The 22,851-nt window shown below is 33.6% G+C and overlaps 1 protein-coding gene across 2 annotated transcripts; it reads right to left on the bottom strand.

Moving 5' to 3' along the window:
* Nucleotides 1-3,767: 3,767 nt before the first annotated feature.
* ctsbb (cathepsin Bb) lies at nucleotides 3,768-21,641 on the bottom strand. Of its 2 annotated transcripts, none has more exons than XM_081377933.1 (10): nucleotides 21,549-21,641; nucleotides 20,546-20,669; nucleotides 20,361-20,446; nucleotides 14,094-14,208; nucleotides 11,160-11,275; nucleotides 9,534-9,619; nucleotides 8,598-8,741; nucleotides 8,408-8,524; nucleotides 4,708-4,836; nucleotides 3,768-4,101 (listed from the first exon to the last, which is right to left on the bottom strand). In XM_081377933.1, the coding sequence occupies exons 1-10, from the start codon at nucleotides 21,554-21,556 to the stop codon at nucleotides 4,025-4,027; spliced, it is 1,002 nt and encodes a 333-aa protein (XP_081234059.1). In that variant the 5' UTR covers nucleotides 21,557-21,641; the 3' UTR covers nucleotides 3,768-4,024. The 2 variants fall into 2 exon arrangements, with proteins under 2 accessions (XP_081234059.1, XP_081234060.1); XM_081377934.1 differs by having other exon boundaries at nucleotides 3,871-4,101; nucleotides 20,546-20,694; nucleotides 21,549-21,610.
* Between the last annotated feature and the right edge of the window lie 1,210 nt (nucleotides 21,642-22,851).

Raw genomic sequence — 22,851 nt, 5'->3', positions numbered from 1 at the left:
CAACAATCCGATGCTCAATGTAGTGAGACAGATGAAGGCCAAACAAAGCATCGCAGAACCATGATGCAGAAAAGTCTAGGCTTTTTTTGTGATAACATATCTCCTGAATCTGACCTACGTCAGGTAATGACACTGCACCTGAATGACAGACTACATGAATGTGCACAAACACTGAATGATGCTAAATTATTGTCTCAACTAAGTGGTGCTGATGCCATTGCGCAGGAGCTGAAATACCATCATTTGTGTCTCATTCATCTTTACAACAGAGAGAAACTCCACCTCAGAAGGCTTGAGAAAGAGTCACAGAGTGAAACGATTCAACCAGCCATCTTTCTTATGGCTCTTTCTGAACTGGTCACCTATATTGTTGAAACCAGTCTTAATTCTGATGGTCCTTCCGCCTTCCCTCTCGCAGATACAGTGGGGAGAACAAGTATTTGATACACTGCTGATTTTGCAGGTATTCCCACTTACAAAGCATGTAGAAGTCTGTAATTTTTATCATAGGTACTCTTCAACTGTGAGTGACGGAATCTAAAACAAAAATCCAGAAAATCACATTGTATGATTTTTAAGTAATTAATTTGCATTTTATTGCAAGACATAAGTATTTGATACATCAGAAAAGCAGAACTTATTTGGTACAGAAACCTTTGTTTGCAATTACAGAGATCATACGTTTCTTGTAGTTCTTGACCAGGTTTGCACACACTGCAGCAGGGGTTCTGGCCCACTCCTCCATACAGACCTTCTCCAGATCCTTCAGGTTTCGGGGCTGTCGCTGGGCAATACGGACTTTCAGCTCCCTCCAAAGATTTTCTATTGGGTTCAAGTCTGGAGACTGGCTAGGGCATTCCAGGACCTTGAGATGCTTCTTACGGAGCCACTCCTTAGTTGCCCTGGCTGTGTGTTTCGGGTCGTTGTCCTGCTGGAAGACCCAGCCACGACCCATCTTCAATGCTCTTACTGAGGGAAGGAGGTTGTTGGCCAAGATCTCGCGATACATGGCCCCATCCATCCTCCCCTCAATACGGTGCAGTCGGCCTGTCCCCTTTGCAGAAAAGCATCCCCAAAGAAGGATGTTTCCACCTCCATGCTTCACGGTTAGGATGGTGTTCTTGGGGTTGTACTCATCCTTCTTCTTCCTCCAAACACGGCGAGTGGAGTTTAGACCAAAAAGCTCTATTTTTGTCTCATGTCTCACCACATGACCTTCTCCCATTCCTCCTCTGGATCATCCAGATGGTCATTGGCAAACTTCAGACGGGCCTGGACATGCTTCGGCTTGAGCAGGGGGACCTTGCGTGCACTGCAGGATTTTAATCCATGACAGCGTAGTGTGTTACCACTAATGGTTTTCTTTGAGACTGTGGTCCCAGCTCTCTTCAGGTCATTGACAGGGTTCTGCCGTGTAGTTCTGGGCTGATCCCTCACCTTCCTCAAGATCATTGATGCCCCACGAGGTGAGATCTTGCATGGTGCCCCAGATGGAGGGAGATTGACCGTCATCTTGAACTTCTCTTCCATTTTCTAATAATTGCGCCAACAGTTGTTGCCTTCTCACCAAGCTGCTTGCCTATTGTCCTGTAGCCCATCCCAGCCTTGAGCAGGTCTACAATTTTATCCCTGATGTCCTTACAAAGCTCTCTGGTCTTGGCCATTGTGGAGAGGTTAGAGTCTGTTTGATTGAGTGTGTGTACAGGTATACAGGTAACGAGTTCAAACAGGTGCCGTTAATACAGGTAATGAGTGGAGAACCGGAGGGCTTCTTAAAGAAAAACTAACAGGTCTGTGAGAGCCGGAATTCTTACTGGTTGGTAGGTGATCAAATACTTATGTCATGCAATAAAATGCAAATTAATTATTTAAAAATCATACAATGTGATTTTCTGGATTTCCGTCTCTCACAGTTGAAGCGTACCTATGATAAAAATTACAGACCTCTACATGCTTTGTAAGTAGGAAAACCTTCAAAATCAGCAGTGTATCCAATACTTGTTCTCCCCACTGTGCAACCTGTACCAGTAGCGTATCCTTTTTTCTAACAGTGGCCCTTCCTCTCTGTGGACTACACCTTGCCGTGGTGGAGAGGCTTGTGTATGAACTCCATTGAACCTGAGAGCTATGCCAGCGGGGATTTTATATCCCTGGCAAGTTTAACTAAGCTGGACAGGTCAAAGAAGAGGCAGACAAAGCAGACATTATAACTATTTGACAGAAATGGTGGCCATCTTGAAAATGGTGGCCATCCTGAATTTTTGAGTGGCACATACCTTTTTCCAAAAGAGTGTTCCTTGAAGAGTATTTCTGCCTAATTGTATGCTTGCATCACCATTTTAACAATTTAAATAATTAAGGCGAGACACTACGGGTGAATAGGGTAAAAATTAAAAAACTAGCAGATATCACCATGAAACTTTCCCAGTTGATTACCTACATTAAGATGAGAAAAAAATTTATTAAAAGTTTTCTGTAATTTAATGTTTAAATTAGCAAATTAGGCCATATCTAATTAAATATGCGCTAATTTGTATATATTTAAAAAAACGAAATCTGAGTATTGGATAAAGCCAGATTAAAATTATTTTTTCATTGTGTTCACATATTAGATGGGGAAAAAATACAGAGGCATTTATGGATATCTACTTTTGTTATCCTGTAAATCATAATACTGTCAATAGCCTTAAAAAATGATTTTCGCCATGTTTTTTGGAATAAAATGTTATATAAATCAGGCTAGGAATAATATATTTACAGATCCCTCAGTAAATGTCTTTATAATATAACTAGGTACAAGACTGGAAAGATTGGTGTATATAGGTGCTACTGAAGTGGAGATTTCAGACTTGGAGTATGAGAGAAAGGTCATTTTGAGAAAACGGGCTTTAAAGATTTATCATCAGCCAATGAGATTGCGCATTCAGCCCTTTTACTTTCGCGATTGGTTGCTGATAAAAAGGAAATGACCATATTTGGATCCGACAGCATTGTACAGTGAAGAGAGAGCTTTCCAGCGGTGCCTGTGAAGACAGAGAGCAGACAGAGATCGCGGATCGGCGGGAGGATTTACAACGACAACTTTTGTTGAATTTACGCGAAATCTACAGACGCAAACAGACAAAGTGTAGTAAAATAAAGATCTAAATGTGTTTTTTGGACTTTTTTCACCACAGTCTGAAAGAAGACATGTTATTGAAGACAAATATCCAAAAATCTCAAAATTGACCAGTAAAAAAAAAAACAATGTTTTTGCCTGCCATGTCTCACCTTAATATTCGACAGGAACAGTGGCCATCTTTAAAAATGGCGGCCATCTTGAATTTTTGAGGGACAAGCATCTTTTTCTATTAACATGTCCTTTAGAGAGTATATTTGTATCAAATTTTATGCTTGGATCACTGTTTGAATAATTGATATAATAAGCATTGAATAGCAATGGCGGCCATTTTGAAAAATGGCCGCCATATTGAATTTTTGAGTGGCCAACGCCTTTTTCCAAAATAGTGGCCCTTAGAGAGTATCTGTGCCAAATTTCATGCTTCTATACCAAAGTGAACGATTTTTTTACTAATCTGCTGCACTATAAAGCAAATGTAAACATTTTTTATATTAACTATATTACATTTCATTGGACAAATTGGACTCTAAATCAATCAAATCAAAGCCAAGTTGTTCCAAATTTGAAGTCTATATCTCTAAAATTGAGTTTGCTGAGGGTTTGTTCAGGCGCAGTACCACAAACATCCACCAGGTGAAACACAATCCACATTCTCATTAGTCTTAATTATTGTCAATTCAGATCACTGTAATACTATGTAGTGAACATCATCATAAATTAAAGGCTGTACAGTAAACATTACCATAATATAAAATGTAAATGATATGTCTTTATTTTTTCACATTATCGTAACTGCTTTTAATCAATTGTTGTATATTATTTCAGAATGCATTAAGCATGAGACACAGACACAGTTTTATTTCTGTTTCTGGTTTCCGGTGAAGTGATGATGTAAAAGCCGGTTCAGAGCTGAGGAACACCAGCCACCATCTCACTCTCAATGCCACACTCATCTCGGCCCCGCAGGATCTTAAAATACCCTGCCAAAGACAAAACAGGTGACACCTCACATTTACAATCATAAAGTATATATATATATATATAAAATCATAGTATCATTATTTCCACAAAATATTATATCAGAAACTAGTTTCTTAAAGGATATGAAACTATTATATAAAATATTGATAATTGATGATTATATATATATATATATATATATATAATTATTATACATAGTTTTAATAATGTATATATAAGAAACTATATAAAATATACAATATTATTAAAATAATGTATAATCATTGTCATTCATAATAATTAAATTAATGTATTTTTTTAAATAAATTATTGTAATTATTATAAATGATAATTATTATACATAGTTTTAATAATACATTATATATATTATATATATATATATATATATATATATATAATGTATTATTAAAACTATGTATAATAAATAATCCTATTTAAATAAAACTATTATAATAAAATATCATAATTTCCACAATATTTAATATCAGAAACTAGTTTCTTAAAATATAATTATTCTACACATTATGATAATAAAGATGCAGCAGTGTGCATCATCATCATCATGAGTCCGGCGCTGATCCGGTGTGTGTCCGGCTCAGTCTCACCGTTGTCTCCCCAGTCGGTGTTCCAGGAGTTGGCCACGAGCCAGAACGGCGTTCCCTTCTCCTCTCCCCAGCCCAGGATCTTCACCGCATGGCCTCCCAGGGCAGACCCGGTCACGTGCTGGTACACACCTGAGAGATCAACACAGTCACACAGAAGCTCTGCAGATGATGGCTAAAAACATGAAACGGAGAGTTCACAAGAAAATGAACATTAGCTCATGATTTACTCGCCCTCAAGTCATCCTAGGTGTGTATGACATTCTTCTTTCAGACGAATACAATCAAAGTTATATTAAAAAATGTCCTGGCTCTTCAAAGGCTTTATAATGGCAGTAAATGGGTGTTTCTGTTTTGAAGTCCATAAAAGTGCATCTATCCATCATAAAAGTGCATCTATCCATCATAAAAGTGCATCTATCCATCTTAAAAGTGCATCTATCCATCGTAAAAGTGCATCTATCCATCATAAAAGAACATCTGTCCATCATAAAAGAACATCTGTCCATCATAAAAGTGCATCTATCCATCATAAAAGTGCATCTATCCATCGTAAAAGTGCATCTATCCATCGTAAAAGTGCATCTATTCATCATAAAAGTGCATCTATCCATCATAAAAGTGCATCTATCCATCATAAAAGTGCATCTATCCATCATAAAAGTGCATCTATCCATCTTAAAAGTGCATCTATCCATCATAAAAGTGCATCTATCCATCATAAAAGAGCATCTGTCCATCATAAAAGTGCATCTATCCATCATAAAAGTGCATCTATCCATCTTAAAAGTGCATCTATCCATCGTAAAAGTGCATCTATCCATCATAAAAGAACATCTGTCCATCATAAAAGTGCATCTATCCATCATAAAAGTGCATCTATCCATCGTAAAAGTGCATCTATTCATCATAAAAGTGCATCTATCCATCATAAAAGTGCATCTATCCATCATAAAAGTGCATCTATCCATCTTAAAAGTGCATCTATCCATCATAAAAGTGCATCTATCCATCATAAAAGAGCATCTGTCCATCATAAAAGTGCATCTATCCATCATAAAAGTGCATCTATCCATCATAAAAGTGCATCTATCCAAAAAGTGCATCTATCCATCATAAAAGTGCATCTATCCATCATAAAAGTGCATCTATTCATCATAAAAGTACATCTATCCATCATAAAAGTGCATCTGTTCATCATAAAAGTGCATCTATCCATCATAAAAGTGCATCTATCCAAAAAGTGCATCTATTCATCATAAAAGTGCATCTATCCATCATAAAAGTGCATCTATCCAAAAAGTGCATCTATTCATCATAAAAGTTCATCTATCCATCATAAAAGTGCATCTATCCATCATAAAAGTGCATCTATCCATCATAAAAGTGCATCTATTTATAAAAGTGCATCTATCATCATAAAAGTGCATCTATCCATCATAAAAGTGCATCTATCATGATAAAAGTGCATCTATCCATCATAAAAGTGCATCTATCCATGATTAAAGTGCATCTATCCATCATAAAAATGCATCTATTCATCATAAAAGTGCATCTATTCATCATAAAAGTGCATCTATCCATGATAAAAGTGCATCTATTCATCATAAAAGTGCATCTATCCATGATTAAAGTGCATCTATCCATCATAAAAATGCATCTATCCATCATAAAAGTGCATCTATTCATCATAAAAGTGCATCTATCCATCATAAAAGTGCATCTGTCCATCATAAAAGTGCATCTATCCATGATAAAAGTGCATCTATCCATCATAAAAGTGCATCTGTCCATCATAAAAGTGCATCTATTCATCATAAAAGTGCATCTATTCATCATAAAAGTGCATCTATTCATCATAAAAGTGCATCTATCCATCATAAAAGTGCATCTATCCATCATAAAAGTGCATCTGTCCATCATAAAAGTGCATCTATTCATCATAAAAGTGCATCTATTCATCATAAAAGTGCATCTATCCATCATAAAAGTGCATCTATCCATGATTAAAGTGCATCTATCCATCATAAAAATGCATCTATTCATCATAAAAGTGCATCTATTCATCATAAAAGTGCATCTATCCATGATAAAAGTGCATCTATCCATCATATAAGTGCATCTATCCATCATAAAAGTGCATCTATACATCATAAAAGTGCATCTATCCATCATAAAAGTGCATCTGTCCATCATAAAAGTGCATCTATCCATGATTAAAGTGCATCTATCCATCATAAAAATGCATCTATCCATCATAAAAGTGCATCTATTCATCATAAAAGTGCATCTATCCATGATAAAAGTGCATCTATCCATCATAAAAGTGCATCTATCCATCATAAAAGTGCATCTGTCCATCATATAAGTGCATCTATCCATCATAAAAGTGCATCTATCCATGATTAAAGTGCATCTATCCATCATAAAAATGCATCTATCCATCATAAAAGTGCATCTATTCATCATAAAAGTGCATCTATCCATCATAAAAGTGCATCTGTCCATCATAAAAGTGCATCTATCCATGATAAAAGTGCATCTATCCATGATAAAAGTGCATCTATCCATCATAAAAGTGCATCTGTCCATCATAAAAGTGCGTCTATTCATCATAAAAGTGCATCTATTCATCATAAAAGTGCATCTATCCATCATAAAAGTGCATCTATCCATCATAAAAGTGCATCTATCATGATAAAAGTGCATCTATCATGATAAAAGTGCATCTATCCATCATAAAAGTGCATCTATTCATCATAAAAGTGCATCTATCATGATAAAAGTGCATCTATCCATCATAAAAGTGCATGTCTATCCATGATTAAAGTGCATCTATCCATCATAAAAGTGCATCTATCCATCATAAAAGTGCATCTATTCATCATAAAAGTGCATCTATCCATGATAAAAGTGCATCTATCATCATAAAAGTGCATCTATCCATCATAAAAGTGCATCTATCCATCATAAAAGTGCATCTATTCATCATAAAAGTGCATCTATCCATCATAAAAGTGCATCTATCCATCATAAAAGTGCATCTATCCATCATAAAAGTGCATCTATTCATCATAAAAGTGCATCTATCCATCATAAAAGTGCATCTATCCATCATAAAAGTGCATCTATCCATCATAAAAGTGCATCTATTCATCATAAAAGTGCATCTATTCATCATAAAAGTGCATCTATCCATGATAAAAGTGCATCTATCATCATAAAAGTGCATCTATTCATCATAAAAGTGCATCTATCCATGATAAAAGTGCATCTATCATCATAAAAGTGCATCTATCCATCATAAAAGTGCATCTATCCATCATAAAAGTGCATCTATCCATCATAAAAGTGCATCTATCCATCATAAAAGTGCATCTATCCATCATAAAAGTGCATCTATCCATCATAAAAGTGCATCTATCCATGATTAAAGTGCAACTATCCATCATAAAAGTGCATCTATCCATCATAAAAGTGCATCTATCCATCATAAAAGTGCACTTTTCAGGACTTCAAAACAGAAACAGCCATTCACTGCATTATAAAGCTTGTAAGAGCCAGGACATTTGTTTATTTAACTCTGATTGTATTCGTCTGAAAGAAGAAAGTCATATACACCTAGGACGACTTCAGGGTGAGTAAATCATGGGCTAATTTTCAGTTTTGTGTGAACTATCCGTTTAAAGCGTGTGGTTCTGACCCGTCTTGTAGAGCAGGAAGTCCTCATAGACGGTGAAGGCCGCTTCCACCGGGCCATTGTTGTAAAGTTCAGTCATGATCTGCTTCGGGTCCGAGGGAAGGTTGTACGCTTTATAGCCTGCAGGGGGCGACGGAGTCAGTCAGAGTTATAGAGTTATAGAGACAGAGGAGATGAAGCAGCAGGAACTCACCAAAGTGTTTGTCGTGTGTGTAGGGGACGCTGTACTGCGGGATACAGGCGGCGTCACACTGCGGTGTGTCCTGCTCTCCTGAACACGGCGGACGCGTGCCGTTCACATGATGCTCACAGGGGGCGATACTGTAGGGTCTGCAGCCTAGACGTGAGCAGAAAGACCTCATTGATTTTATTAGTAGTATTATTTTCATTTTAATATTTTATTTTATTGTATTTATTTGAATGTTTTTTATTTAAATGTATGTATTTTAACATTTTATTCTTTTATTTAATGTTTTGTTATTTTATTATTTTGTTATATTTTTATTTATTTTAATATTTATTTATTTTATTAAAAGTTTAATTTAATTAATTTTATATTTATTTTAATATTCTATAATTTTATTTATTTTGTTATTTATTATCAATGTTATTGTATTTTATTATTTATTTTATTTTATTTTGTTTTTATTTTATTATTTTGTTTAATTTTAATATTTTGTTATTTTATTATTTTTTATTTATTGTAATATTTTATTGTATTATTTTTGTTTAATTTTAATTAATAAATTAAATGTTTGCCATTTTATTATTTATTTAATATTGTGTTACATTTTAATATTTTGTTATTATATTTATTATTTTTGTTTGTTTTAAAGTTGCATTTTTAATGTATTTTTATTTATTTATTTCAATATTCTGTTAAACCATATTATTGTACCAAAGTTTCATAGTTTTATAGGCTACCTGTGACTCACGTCATCTCACACTTTTTTTGCAGAACACAAAAGGAGATATTTATCATAATGTTCATGCCACCATACTAGATTATGTTATTGCAGATTTGACAAATAAAACTATAATGTAAAACTAACGTAAATCCAGCAGAATGAAGTTGATGAGCTTCAGTACAGTTATTCTTTATTATTATACTGTAAAGATCCAGACTCACCCACGTTGGATCCATAAAGTCCTCCGGTCACCAGGCCGGATTTAGTCCAGTAATCCCACGCTTCTGCCGGATAACCTCCAGAACAGCTGAGAATCAGAACAGATGTTACAGATGTTTCTACTCAGATGTTCCTGAAAAGCCCGGTTCACACCACAAACCATAACCATAACTATAACCATAACCATAACTATAGCTATAGCTATAACCATAACCATAACTATAACCATAACTATAACCATAACTATAGCTATAACCATAACCATAACTATAACCATAACTATAACTATAACCACAACTATAACCATAACCATAACTATAACTATAACCATAACCATAACCATAGCTATAACCATAACTATAGCTATAACCATAACTATAACCATCACCATAACTATAACTATAACTATAACCATAACTATAGCTATAACCATCACCATAACCATAACCATAACTATAGCTATAACCATAACCATAACCATAACTATAGCTATAACCATAACTATAACCATAGCTATAACCATAACCATAACCATAACTATAGCTATAACCATAACCATAACCATAACTATAACCATAACTATAACCATAAACAAACATAAACATAACCATAACTATAACTATAACTATAACCATAAACATAAACATAACCATAACTATAACCATAACTATAACTATAACCATAATCATAACTATAACCATAACCATAACCATAGCTATAACCATAACTATAGCTATAACCATAATCATAACTATAACTATAACCATAACCATAACTATAACCATAACCATAACTATAGCTATAACCTTAACCATAACCATAACCATAACATAACCATAACTATAACCATAACTATAGCTATAACCATAACCATAACTATAACCATAACCATAGCTATAACCATAACCATAACCATAACTATAACCATAACTATAACCATAACTATAGCTATAACCATAACCATAAATATAACCATAACTATAACCATAAACAAACATAAACATAACCATAACTGTAACTATAACCATAACCATAAACATAACTATAACTATAACTATAACCATAAACATAACCATAACTATAACTATAGCTATAACCATAAACATAACTATAACTATAACCATAAACATAACTATAACTATAGCTATAACCATAAACATAACTATAACTATAACCATAAACATAACTATAACTATAACCATAACCATATTTATAACCATAACTATAACTATAACCATAACTATAGCTATAACCAAAACTATATAACCATAACCATAACTATAACCATAACTATAACCATAACTATAGCTATAACCATAACCATAAATATAACCATAACTATAACCATAAACAAACATAACCATAACTGTAACTATAACCATAAACATAACTATAACTATAACCATAAACATAACCATAACCATAACTATAGCTATAACCATAAACATAACTATAACTATAACCATAAACATAACTATAACTATAGCTATAACCATAAACATAACTATAACTATAACCATAAACATAACTATAACTATAACTATAACCATAACTATAACCATAACCATATTTATAACCATAACTACAGCTGTTGAACGGTGTGTGTGTGTGTTGCTGAGGACACACACCCGAAGCCGCACTCCTCACAGCAGGACAGCAGATCTTCAGCCGAGATCTCCACCGAAAAATTTCCTTTACTGTGGATGCAGATGCGGTCAGACATGGCTTCCACCGCACCGAACGCCTGCACACACACAACATACAACACAGAAATAATGGCATTGCACTACAATACAGAAATGGGTGAGAAATGAGAAAAAGTGAGGAAATGCATGTTTACTCCAGTACAGTAGAGGGCACCGCTCAAACAAACCTCTTATTTCTAAATCTAATCTAAAGTAATTTTTGCTCATTAGTATGGTTGAATTAGATTATTGAAGGTCAGCAGCAAAGACATTGGTTAATAAAGTGAGATTAAATACATAAAGTATATTTGTGTAATTTAATATAGTTCATTATAAAAGTTTTGCGTAAAATTCTGAGATTGCATTTTACTGTTTTTATTCATTTTGAGGAATACTGAATGATTTCGTGTAAGTGAGATGAGCAAATGCATGTTCACATTTAGTCTAGAACTACAATAAGCATGTTTACACAGCGCGCACACACACACACACACACACACCTCCTCACTTTATTTCTCTCAATATGAGCTGTCAGTCAATAAATGTGAAAAAGTAACTCAAAATCTTGAGTTATCTCGAAATATTTCGACTTTATTCTCAAAACATTTCAACTTTAATCTCAAAATACTAAATCTTTCGACTTTAATCTTTCGACTTTTTTTAAACGAAAACGCTGTTATCAAATGTATCCGGATTAATGTATACACATTATACACATGCCTCACACACACACACACACACACACACACACACACACACACACACACACACACACACACACACACTCGAATCTCGAGTTATCTCTTTAATCTCGAAATATTTCTACTTAGATTATCAGCCATAATGTCTAAACCATCTGAGGTAGACTGACCACGAGCTATGAGGTTGTGAAACTAAGCTTTTTGCTCCTGTAGAAGCTATAAATTCGTATGAAATCAACCTTGTTTTAAGAAAAACATGTTTTATCCGCAATCTTATTAAAAAAACTACACTACCCACAATCCTAAGCGTAGCAGCAACGTCTGCTGATTGGTCCAACTCGCTGTTACCATAGAGACGTTTACCTAACTGGCGAACGGCCCGCCGCTGTTGTTGAAGTGTACCGGGTTGCTCTGCGTCAGGACGTAGACAGCTATCTCAGTTTTCACGCTTTTCCACTTGAGAGTTTTCATTTACCATCCGAATCACATCGTCATATGTGACTTCAGGCAGGTTGCGGAGAGATTTGGTCAAGCGGTATCTATCGGACTCCGCCATTGTAAAAAGCTAACCGGAAGAGCCGTATCCCTACTAAAAGACGTATTTCCGGTCTTCAGTTTTTTCGTGACATAGGCCTATCTCGAAATATTAAATATTTCGACTTTAATCTCGAAATATTTGTACTTTAATCTCGAAATAATAAATATTTGTACTTTAATCTCGAAATATTTTGACTTTAATCTCGAAATATTTGTACTTTAATCTCGAAATATTAAATATTTCGACTTTAATCTCGAAATATTTCTACTTTAATCTCGAAATATTAAATATTTCGACTTTAATCTCGAAATATTTGTACTTTATTCTCGAAATATTAAATATTTCAACTTTAATCTCGAAATATTTCTACTTTAATCTCGAAATATTTCTACTTTAATCTCGAAATATTTCGACTTTAATCTCGAAATATTAAATATTTCGACTTTATTCTCGAAATATTAAATATTTCGACTTTAATCTCGAAATATTTCTACTTTAATCTCGAAATATTAAATATTTCAACTTTAATCTCGAAATATTTCGACTTTAATCTCGAAATATTAAATATTTCAACTTTAATCTCGAAATACTAAATCTTTCGACTTTAATCTTTCGACTTTTTTTAAACGAAAACGCTGTTATCAAATGTATCCGGATTAATGTATACATAGCCTCACACACACACGCACGCACACACCCACACACACACACAGACACACACACACACACACACACACACACACACACACACACACACACACACACACACACACACACACACACACACACACACTTTATTTCTCTCAATATGAGCTGTCAGTCAATAAATGTTATCTCGAAATATTTTGACTTTATTCTCGAAATATATTTCTACTTTAATCTCGAAATATTAAATATTTGTACTTTAATCTCGAAATATTAAATATTTCGACTTTAATCTCTAAATATTTGTACTTTAATCTCGAAATATTAAATATTTCGACTTTAATCTCGAAATATTTCTATTTTAATCTCGAAAAATTTAATATTTCGACTTTAATCTCGAAATATTTCTATTTTAATCTCGAAATATTAAATATTTCGATTTTAATCTCGAAATATTAAATATTTCTACTTTAATCTCGAAATATTTCTACTTTAATCTCGAAATATTAAATATTTCGACTTTAATCTCGAAATATTTCTATTTTAATATCGAAAAATTTTATATTTCGACTTTAGTCTCGAAATATTTGTACTTTAATCTTGAAATATTAAATATTTCGACTTTAATCTCAAAATATTAAATATTTTGACTTTATTCTCGAAATATTTGTACTTTAATCTTGAAATATTAAATATTTTGACTTTAATCTCAAAATATTAAATATTTTGACTTTAATCTCAAAATATTAAATATTTTGACTTTATTCTCGAAATATTTGTACTTTAATCTCGAAATATTAAATATTTCGACTTTAATCTCGAAATATTTTTACTTTAATCTCAAAATATTTCGACTTTAATCTCGAAATATTTCGACTTTAATCTTTCGACTTTTTAAAAATAAAAACGCTGTTATCAAATGTATCCGTATGAATGTATACGTAGCCTCACACACACACACACACACACACACACACGTGTACGTGTGTTTACCCAGCAGGAGCCGCAGGACCCCTGATCCCGGATCTGCCCGAGGCTTTTACAGTACGGCCACTCGGCCCGCGGGTCGAAACTGTCCGGAAGATTCACGTCGACGGCGTGTTTCACCCTGCAGACGCAGAAAACACACACACACACACACACACACACACTGAGGAAAATCTGTTCTTTAAGCTAAATCACTTTTTATTCAGATATTAAACCCTTTCAAACCACTTTCGGTTACTCTTTATGTTACAGTGTCCTTGTTACAGATGTTACATGTACTTACCATAGTAATAACAGTAAATTATGCAGAATTACATGCAACTAACCCTCAGCCAAACCCTAATCCTACCCTAACCCTATAGTAAGTACATGTTGTTTATTAATATTACTCAGTACTTAAATATATAATTTCACTGTAACAATGACACCTTCAAATAAAGTGTGACCCCACTTTCCACAAAAAACATTGTACTTTTTTTTGTGGTTTGTCTGATAATCCTGGCATTGTATGTTTCGAATACTGTTGGTTCTTTGACTTAATGCTTTTGTTCCTCTTTCTTGTAAGTTGCTTTGGATAAATGCATAAATGTAGATGTAATTAAGAAAATATGTTTTAAATAAAGAAAATCAAGCCCATTTTTAAGAGCATTTTTTCATTGTGACATTATTATTTTGCATGACAATTTTGCACATTTAACCCCCTAAATTTTTATTTTTATTTCTTGTACTGCACTTTGTCATTATTTCTCATTATTACTTATGTGTTTTTTGAAGAGCAATTTTGTCATTATTTGTCATTTATTTATTTATTGTAGGGATGGACAATATATCGGCCACCATATCGGTATCGGCTGATATATGTTCTATTTGATGTTATTGTTATCGGTCCGATAAGAACATTTTGCCGATATATTAAATCCGATAAATAATGTATTATTTCCTACATCTGAGACACTTCAGATGCGCACTGTTCAACATGATGGGTTTGAATTGCTTGAAATATGATTGAAGTCACTTTGAAAAAGGAAAATATGTTTAATGCAACAAGTCTCATAAGAGCAAGTCTGTCATCAAATTATAATGAGAATGATGGCTTTTATTTGTGAGACTTTTGTTTTTGTAACCAGGCTCTCAAAAATGATATAAAAATTTTGGATTTAGATTTATCGGTCAATATATCGGTTTTCAATTATAAAGAATTATCAGTTATCGTATCGGCCATCGGTGCATCTCTAATTTATTTTAGTGCAATTTGTCATTCTTTCTCATTGTTCTTTTTTTATTTGTATTTATTTATTTAATTTAGTGCAATTTTTGTCATTATTTCTCATTATTGTTATTTATTTATATACCATAGTGCAATTTTTTAAATCATTTTTTAAATCATTGTACTCATTTATTTTATGCAGTGCAATTTCTGTAATTTCTCATTGTTATTTATTTATATTATTGTTTTGCAAATCAGCATAAATTAAAGTTTGTACAATAAATATTGCCATAATATACAGTCATGGTCAAAATTGATGGCACCCCTGGTAAATATGATCAAAAATGGCTGTAAAAAATAATTCTGCATTGTTTATCCTTTTGATCTTTCCTTCAAACATTTCGCAAAAATCTAACCTTTCATTGAAGTAAAAGAATTGAAATTGGGGGGTAAATCACATTATGAAATAAATGTTTTTCTCCAAAACACGCTGGCCATAATTGTTGGCACCCTGTTATTAAATACTTTTTGCAACCTCCTTTTGCCAAGATAACAGCTCTGAGTCTTCTCCTATAATGCCTAATGAGTTTGGAGAACACCTGACCTGAGATCAGAGACCATTCCTCCTTACAGATCCTCTCCAGATCCTTCAGATTCACAAGTTCATGTTGGTGCTTCTTATCTTCAGTTCAGCCCACTCATTTTCTATAGTGTTCAGTTTAGGGGACTGGGACGGTCATGGCAGAAGCTTCATTTTGTGCTCAGTTACCCATTTTTGTGTTGATTTTGATGTTTGTTTTGGATCGTTGTCCTGAAGGAAGATCCAACCACGGCCCATTATAAGATTTCTAGCAGAGGCCGTCAGGTTTTGATTTTTTATCTGTTTGTATTTGCTAGAATCCATAATACCATGTATCCAGGGCCGGATTAAGAATTCAGAGGCCCCCGGGCACAATGTCTTGTAGGCCCCCCCTTAGGCAGGCCAAATGTATAGTTTGTCCAAGGATATTTTAATTTTGCATTAACAGTTTTAGTTTACTGACTTAAAAGGAACTTTGTTGTACTATGCTGGAGTAAAGTTCATAAATGATCGTTCTTTCCCATAGGATTTTGTAAAACTATGATGGGTGGACCTCTGTCCCTCAAGGGGGGTTCGGGGGCATGCTCCCCCGTAAGAAAATTTTGTACATTTTAAGGTTAAATGCATCAATCTGGTGCTCTTTGAGAGCTCAAAATTAAGAGCTTCAATGGGCTTCAACCCATGAACTGTGCAAAAAGAAAAAACATTGACTTGTACCTGGACATTAAAGGGGGCTCAAACTTATTTTTTAGTTATGATACATAATACAAATTGACATCAACTACGATGTTGTTGCATCATGCTTGTAGTTTCTTTTGCGCTTTATTTATAATAAAGTGACATAAAGCGCTCTGCCGCGCTGCGCGTGTAATTGAAGAGGACGCGCAACGAGACTGACGGGACAGGAAAGTACGTTTTTTTTAGGTGAGAGACTTTTTATTTCGTAACAAGTTACAAATAACGTTAGAATAATGATACAGATCTGTATTATGCTATTGTTTTTGATAGTGTTGTACATTTCTTACAGATAATCATGATCACTGCGTTTGTCTTACCGAATTTGGTATCTTCCTGTCAGCAATTACAGTTTGTCTAAGCTTCTTCTTTTTTATTAATGCCACGAAAAACATTTAAAAAAACAAAAAAATAATAATAATGAGAAATAAGTTCAAAGCTTGTGTTTTGGAAAAGAAAATTAATATATCACTAGCCCTAACATTCAACTTCCCACTTTATTAACGTCCTAAAGTGTCACAATAAATGGGAAAAACGAGTCCAAAAAGACGTATAATAGGTGAATCTGGCAACACGGAGGCTGCACCCGCGCCCTCACTCACAACGCGCTCTCAAGCCCCGTCCACTGTTCCTTCTCTCAGCGACATGAATTGCAAACACATATGACGCGGTTTAAACGGCTAATTAATCATTCAGAGAGCTTGAAATTTTATTTTTGAATAAAAAATGACCGAAGTCCGGACCTCGGTGACGTCATAGCTGGCTACGGCCATGCCTATATTAAACCTTTCACGTTATTAAAGGGTAACTAAACCCCTGGTCAGAGCTTGACTCCACCCACTGGCAATATTTGAAAAATGCTGGAAAAGTAGGCAGAGCCCAGTGGAGAGGGGGCGTGCATCTGAGACGTATCTCTCTGTAGGTAAGGGCGTGGTTAGCTGGTACCCTCTGACATCAGAGTGTACCACAACTTCCAATAGGAAAATTCAACTGCAGTAGCCACTGTTCAACCTGAAGAGGGCAGCACTCAGACGTTTTTACACCATATTTTGTAAAATTAAAACACTTTAAACACAAATGTCAAAAAAATTACTTGAATCAGTGAACAGCACTAATAAAGCCCCAATCTTACAGAGCATTAACTAAAAAAAGTTGGTTTAGGGTTTAGTTACCCTTTAAATGTTTAATATAAATGTTAAATATAAATATTAAATGTTTTCAAAATAAACATTATGAAGTTGAAAAAACTGCATAGTTGAGTGCTGCATATAAATAATAACCATATCATATCAAAAGTGAGAAAGAAGAAGATCAAGTTCGGCCAAAGGCAGATTCGAACCCGGGTCCAACGCGTCAAAAATTCTCAAATACCAATTTCTTTAGAATTTTTTTTTTTTTTTTTTTTGGGCCCCAAGTGCGCATGGGCCCCTGGGCACGTGCCCATAATGCCCATTGGGTAATCCGGCCCTGCATGTATCTGAACAAGATGTCCAGGACCTCCAGCAAATAAATAGGCCCACAACATATAAGATCCAGCAGTATATTTAACCGTAGGCATTGGATACTTTTTATCCCTGTTTGCACCAAACATATCTGCTGGGTTTTCTGCCAAAAAGTCATTTTTTAGTTTCATCTGACCACAGAATCCGGTCCCTTTTGAAGATCCAGTCGTGTCTGACCACTGAATATGCTGGAGTTTGTTTTTGGAGGAGCGAGGAGGATTTTTCTTGAAACCCTCCAAAACAACATGTGGGGATGTAGGGGTTGTTTGATATTTTTTTTTTTAGGCTTTCTGACCCCAAGACTCAACTAATCTCTGCAATTCTCCATCTGTGATCCTTGGAGAATCTTTGGCCACTCAAACGTTCCTCCTCACCGTGCATAAAGACAGTAGACACACGTCCTCTTCCTGGCAGATTCGTAACATCTTTAGTTGATTATAACTTCTTAATTATTGCCCTGATGGTCAAAATGGGGATTTTCAATTCTTTAGCTATTGTCTTACAGCCACTTTCTGTTTTGTGAAGCTCAACAATCTTTTGCTGCACATCAGAACTATATTCTTTAGTTTTACTCATTGTGATGGATGATTCAGGGAATTTGGCCTTTGTGTTTCCTCATATTTAAACTCTTGTGAAACAAGAAGTCATAGCTGGACAATTTCATGTTCCTAGTCACCCTGGTGTGCTTAAAAAAGGTAAATATTAATGGGAATATACTTCAGAAATATTTTTCTCATAAAAAATTCTAGGGGTGCCAACAATTATGGCCAGTGTGTTTTGGAGAAAAACATTTATTTCATAATGTGATTTACCCCCCAATTTCAATTCTTTTACTTCAATGAAAGGTTAGATTTTTGTGAATTTTTTGAAGGAAAGATCAAAAGGATAAACAATGCAGATTTATTTTTTACAGCCATTTTTGATCATATTTACCAGGGGTGCCATCAATTTTGACCATGACTGTATATTATGGCAATATTTATTGTACAAACTTTAATTTATGCTGATTTGCAAAACAATAATATAAATAAATAACAATGGGAAATGACAGAAATTGCACTGCATAAAATAAATGAGAACAATGATTTAAAAAATGATTTAAAAAATTGCACTATGGTATATAAATAAATAACAATAACGAGAAATAATGACAAAAATTGCACTAAATTAAATAAATAAATACAAATAAAAAAAGAACAATGAGAAAGAATGACAAATTGCACTAAAATAAATTAGAGATGCACCGATGGCCGATACGATAACTGATAATTCTTTATAATTGAAAACCGATATATTGACCGATAAATCTAAATCCAAAATTTTTATATCATTTTTGAGAGCCTGGTTACAAAAACAAAAGTCTCACAAATAAAAGCCATCATTCTCATTATAATTTGATGACAGACTTGCTCTTATGAGACTTGTTGCATTAAACATATTTTCCTTTTTCAAAGTGACTTCAATCATATTTCAAGCAATTCAAACCCATCATGTTGAACAGTGCGCATCTGAAGTGTCTCAGATGTAGGAAATAATACATTATTTATTGGATTTAATATATCGGCAGAATGTTCTTATCGGACCGATAACAATAACATCAAATAGAACATATATCAGCCGATACCGATATGGTGGCCGATATATTGTCCATCCCTACAATTATCCCCTGACAATTATGGCCAGCGTGTTTTGGAGAAAAACATTTATTTCATAATGTGATTTACCCCCCAATTTCAATTCTTTTACTTCAATGAAAGGTTAGATTTTTGTGAATTTTTTGAATGAAAGCTCAAAAGGATAAACAATGCAGATTTATTTTTTACAGCCATTTTTGATCATATTTATCAGGGGTGCCATCAATTTTGACCATGACTGTATTAGTACTTTAACAGTTTTTTTCATACTATAATGAGAATTTAGTTTTTAATGATTTGTTTAATTAGTCTATTAATGCATTTTATTTTAGAACGCATTAATCACGTCAGTGAGATACAGATTCAGCTTTATTTCCATTAAAATGACTGTGTGTGTGTGAAACTCAGATGTAAATACAAATGCCAATGTTAACACAACTTTACACACATGCATGTGGCAGATGCTTTTCAACCCACTGAACTTTAAATAAACACCAATCAAAGAATTTTAGCATGCAGATTAATTGCATTTTTTGCTGTTTTATGACAGAATTAATTTCCTGAAGTGATGCTAAATCATAAATTGGTCTTGTTTCTCCTCAGTTTTAGACTCACGTGTCAGGCAGTCGGGGGCCGTTCATCAGGGTCCCACAGAGGGACTTCAGAAATCCAGACGGCACATTCTGGAAATTCACACCCGCCTGAGAAGAACCGAAAGAGGAAGACAGAAGAGAGAAGAGAGAAGGATAAACAGGTGCATCAGTCCTTCAAACAGAGCAGAAAAACCAAACCCCTCCTACCGTCCACGTGGTCTGGGCCGTGTTGATGATGTTGATCATGTCATGTGACCCTGTGGAGAGATGTGGGCGGCCACAGGTGACGGACAGCAGAGCACACACACACAGGACACACACACGCCACATCCTGAGGAAATACAGCAGAGTTATTGCTGTGGGGTGAAATTTAGCATTGATGTTAAATATGTACAAAAAATACAATATTAATAAAAAATATAAAACGTATTTAAATTAGATTAAATAAAACACATAAAATACTTATTTTGATTTCTTCTAAAACTTGTTTTAATTTCATTGTAATATTTGATTAACCATGATTGAAATTTTTATGTGAATAAAAATGTCAAAATAAGACTAATAAAAAATTAAGACATTATTACTTAAAAATATAAAATATTTAAATTACATAAAATTTAAATATTCTTATTAAAAAATTTTACAATTTTATTGCAATATTTGATTAACCATGTTTGTAATATTCATGTGAATAAAAAATTAAGACTACTAATTAAAATTATAAAATATATTTAAATGAGCTCAAATCCAAATGAAAAATAAATAAAACGCATGTAAAATTATTCTGAATTTTTTATATAAAAACTTGTTACAATTTCATTGCAATATTTGATTAAGACATTATTAATGAAAAATATAAAACATTTAAATTACACATAATCTTTAAACCTAGTTACAATCTAAATGAAAATACAAAACAAAATAATTATGATTTTTTGTGTGAATAAAAGATATAAATATATATAATATATATATATATATATTGTATATATATATATATACACACAATAAATATAATAAAATATATTTAAATTCGATTACATTCAAATAAATGTACATAAATACATACATATATATTTTATTAACACTATCTAGTCAATAAAAGTTCCTTTTCTAAACAATTATGCTACTCTTATTACACTTATTATTATGCTACAAAAACGTCTTTTCAAACTATTCAAAATTCTAATATTGTAAGAACAGAGTTTACCTGAGCATCAGATTCTGTTCCTCTGTCTCTCAAGCTGAAGATTCACCAAAGCCACAAGATATGAGATTCACTCTGTTAAAGCCCCGGTTCAGTAAAACATCATGTGAGCGACGGTCAGGTGCTCTAACAGCCGTCACAAGACAAGCAAAGGTCTAAAGCAGAGAAAGTGTTTACGTCTGCAGGTGCAACATCACACACACATCTCCACAACACTCAAACATGCATCAATGAAGCAAATGAGACATTCATATATTTAATATCTCTAAATTTATTTACAAACCAAACTCCCACATTACATAGCAATGCTAAATACACTGAATGTTGGTATGTACAGTTCTTGCGAGCTTTTCCACATAAAAGCTGTATATTAAGGACACTTCACAGTCACATGTTTTGGTTCGTTGCTTCGTTCGCAGTGACTGAATGAATATTCAAACTGACCCACTGAAAAATGGACCAATTCATGTGCAAAACCATCTAAACACACGATCTCACTCTTCAAAACCACTTCAAACCTGTCAAAACCACGTCTGGGTCACTTTCACCCCATAATCCAGAGGGGAAAAAAGTCTTTAAGACTGACATTATATTCATCATTATTATTTTTTTCCTTTGTTTTATTTTATTTCATATAAATCAAACAACTGAGAAAATCAGCACTGAGAAATTGTGCAATGAAAATAATGCATTATAATACTTAAAAATGCAGCAAAATATAATAGTCCCAAAATTAGTCTTTTTTCTTCGATTTTGTGGTGAAATATGACGGGTTTCGTGCGATGAAGGGTTTTAATCGTCAGAATGCGACCACTTGAAAGTCTGCATGTAATTAAAACAAAACCAATCTGTCTAAATGACAGATTATGAATTTAATAATCGCAATGAAAATGTTTTTCTGCCCGTGAGCTTGACGTTTAGGATGGTTTGATGGAACAAGCAACAACAAAAAAAAAAAAAACACAGGAAATCAACAAAATCCTCCATGTCACAGAAATTAACACACTCGAGAGTCTCAAACGCATAATTAATAACGTCCGTCAGAGGTGTGTTCACTGCAACCGGGTGAGTCTCAAGAGTCTGCAGGTCATATTTCATCCCATAAACAGAGGAAAAAACACAGACATTATATTTTTAAACTATATATGACCATTTATACAAATCTTACTATATGTATTTTGTACATGTATCATGTATGTTATAAATTGATTGTGTGTGTGTATATATATATATATATATATATATATATATATATATATTATTTATATTTTACAAACAAGTTATAATATACATATATATATATGCA

Source organism: Scardinius erythrophthalmus (genome assembly GCF_964197995.2).
Source record: "Scardinius erythrophthalmus genome assembly, chromosome: 11".
In the NCBI taxonomy this organism is placed as follows: Eukaryota; Metazoa; Chordata; class Actinopteri; order Cypriniformes; family Leuciscidae; genus Scardinius; species Scardinius erythrophthalmus.
Note: the sequence above shows the minus strand (reverse complement) of the source record. Positions and strands in the feature narration are given on the sequence as shown.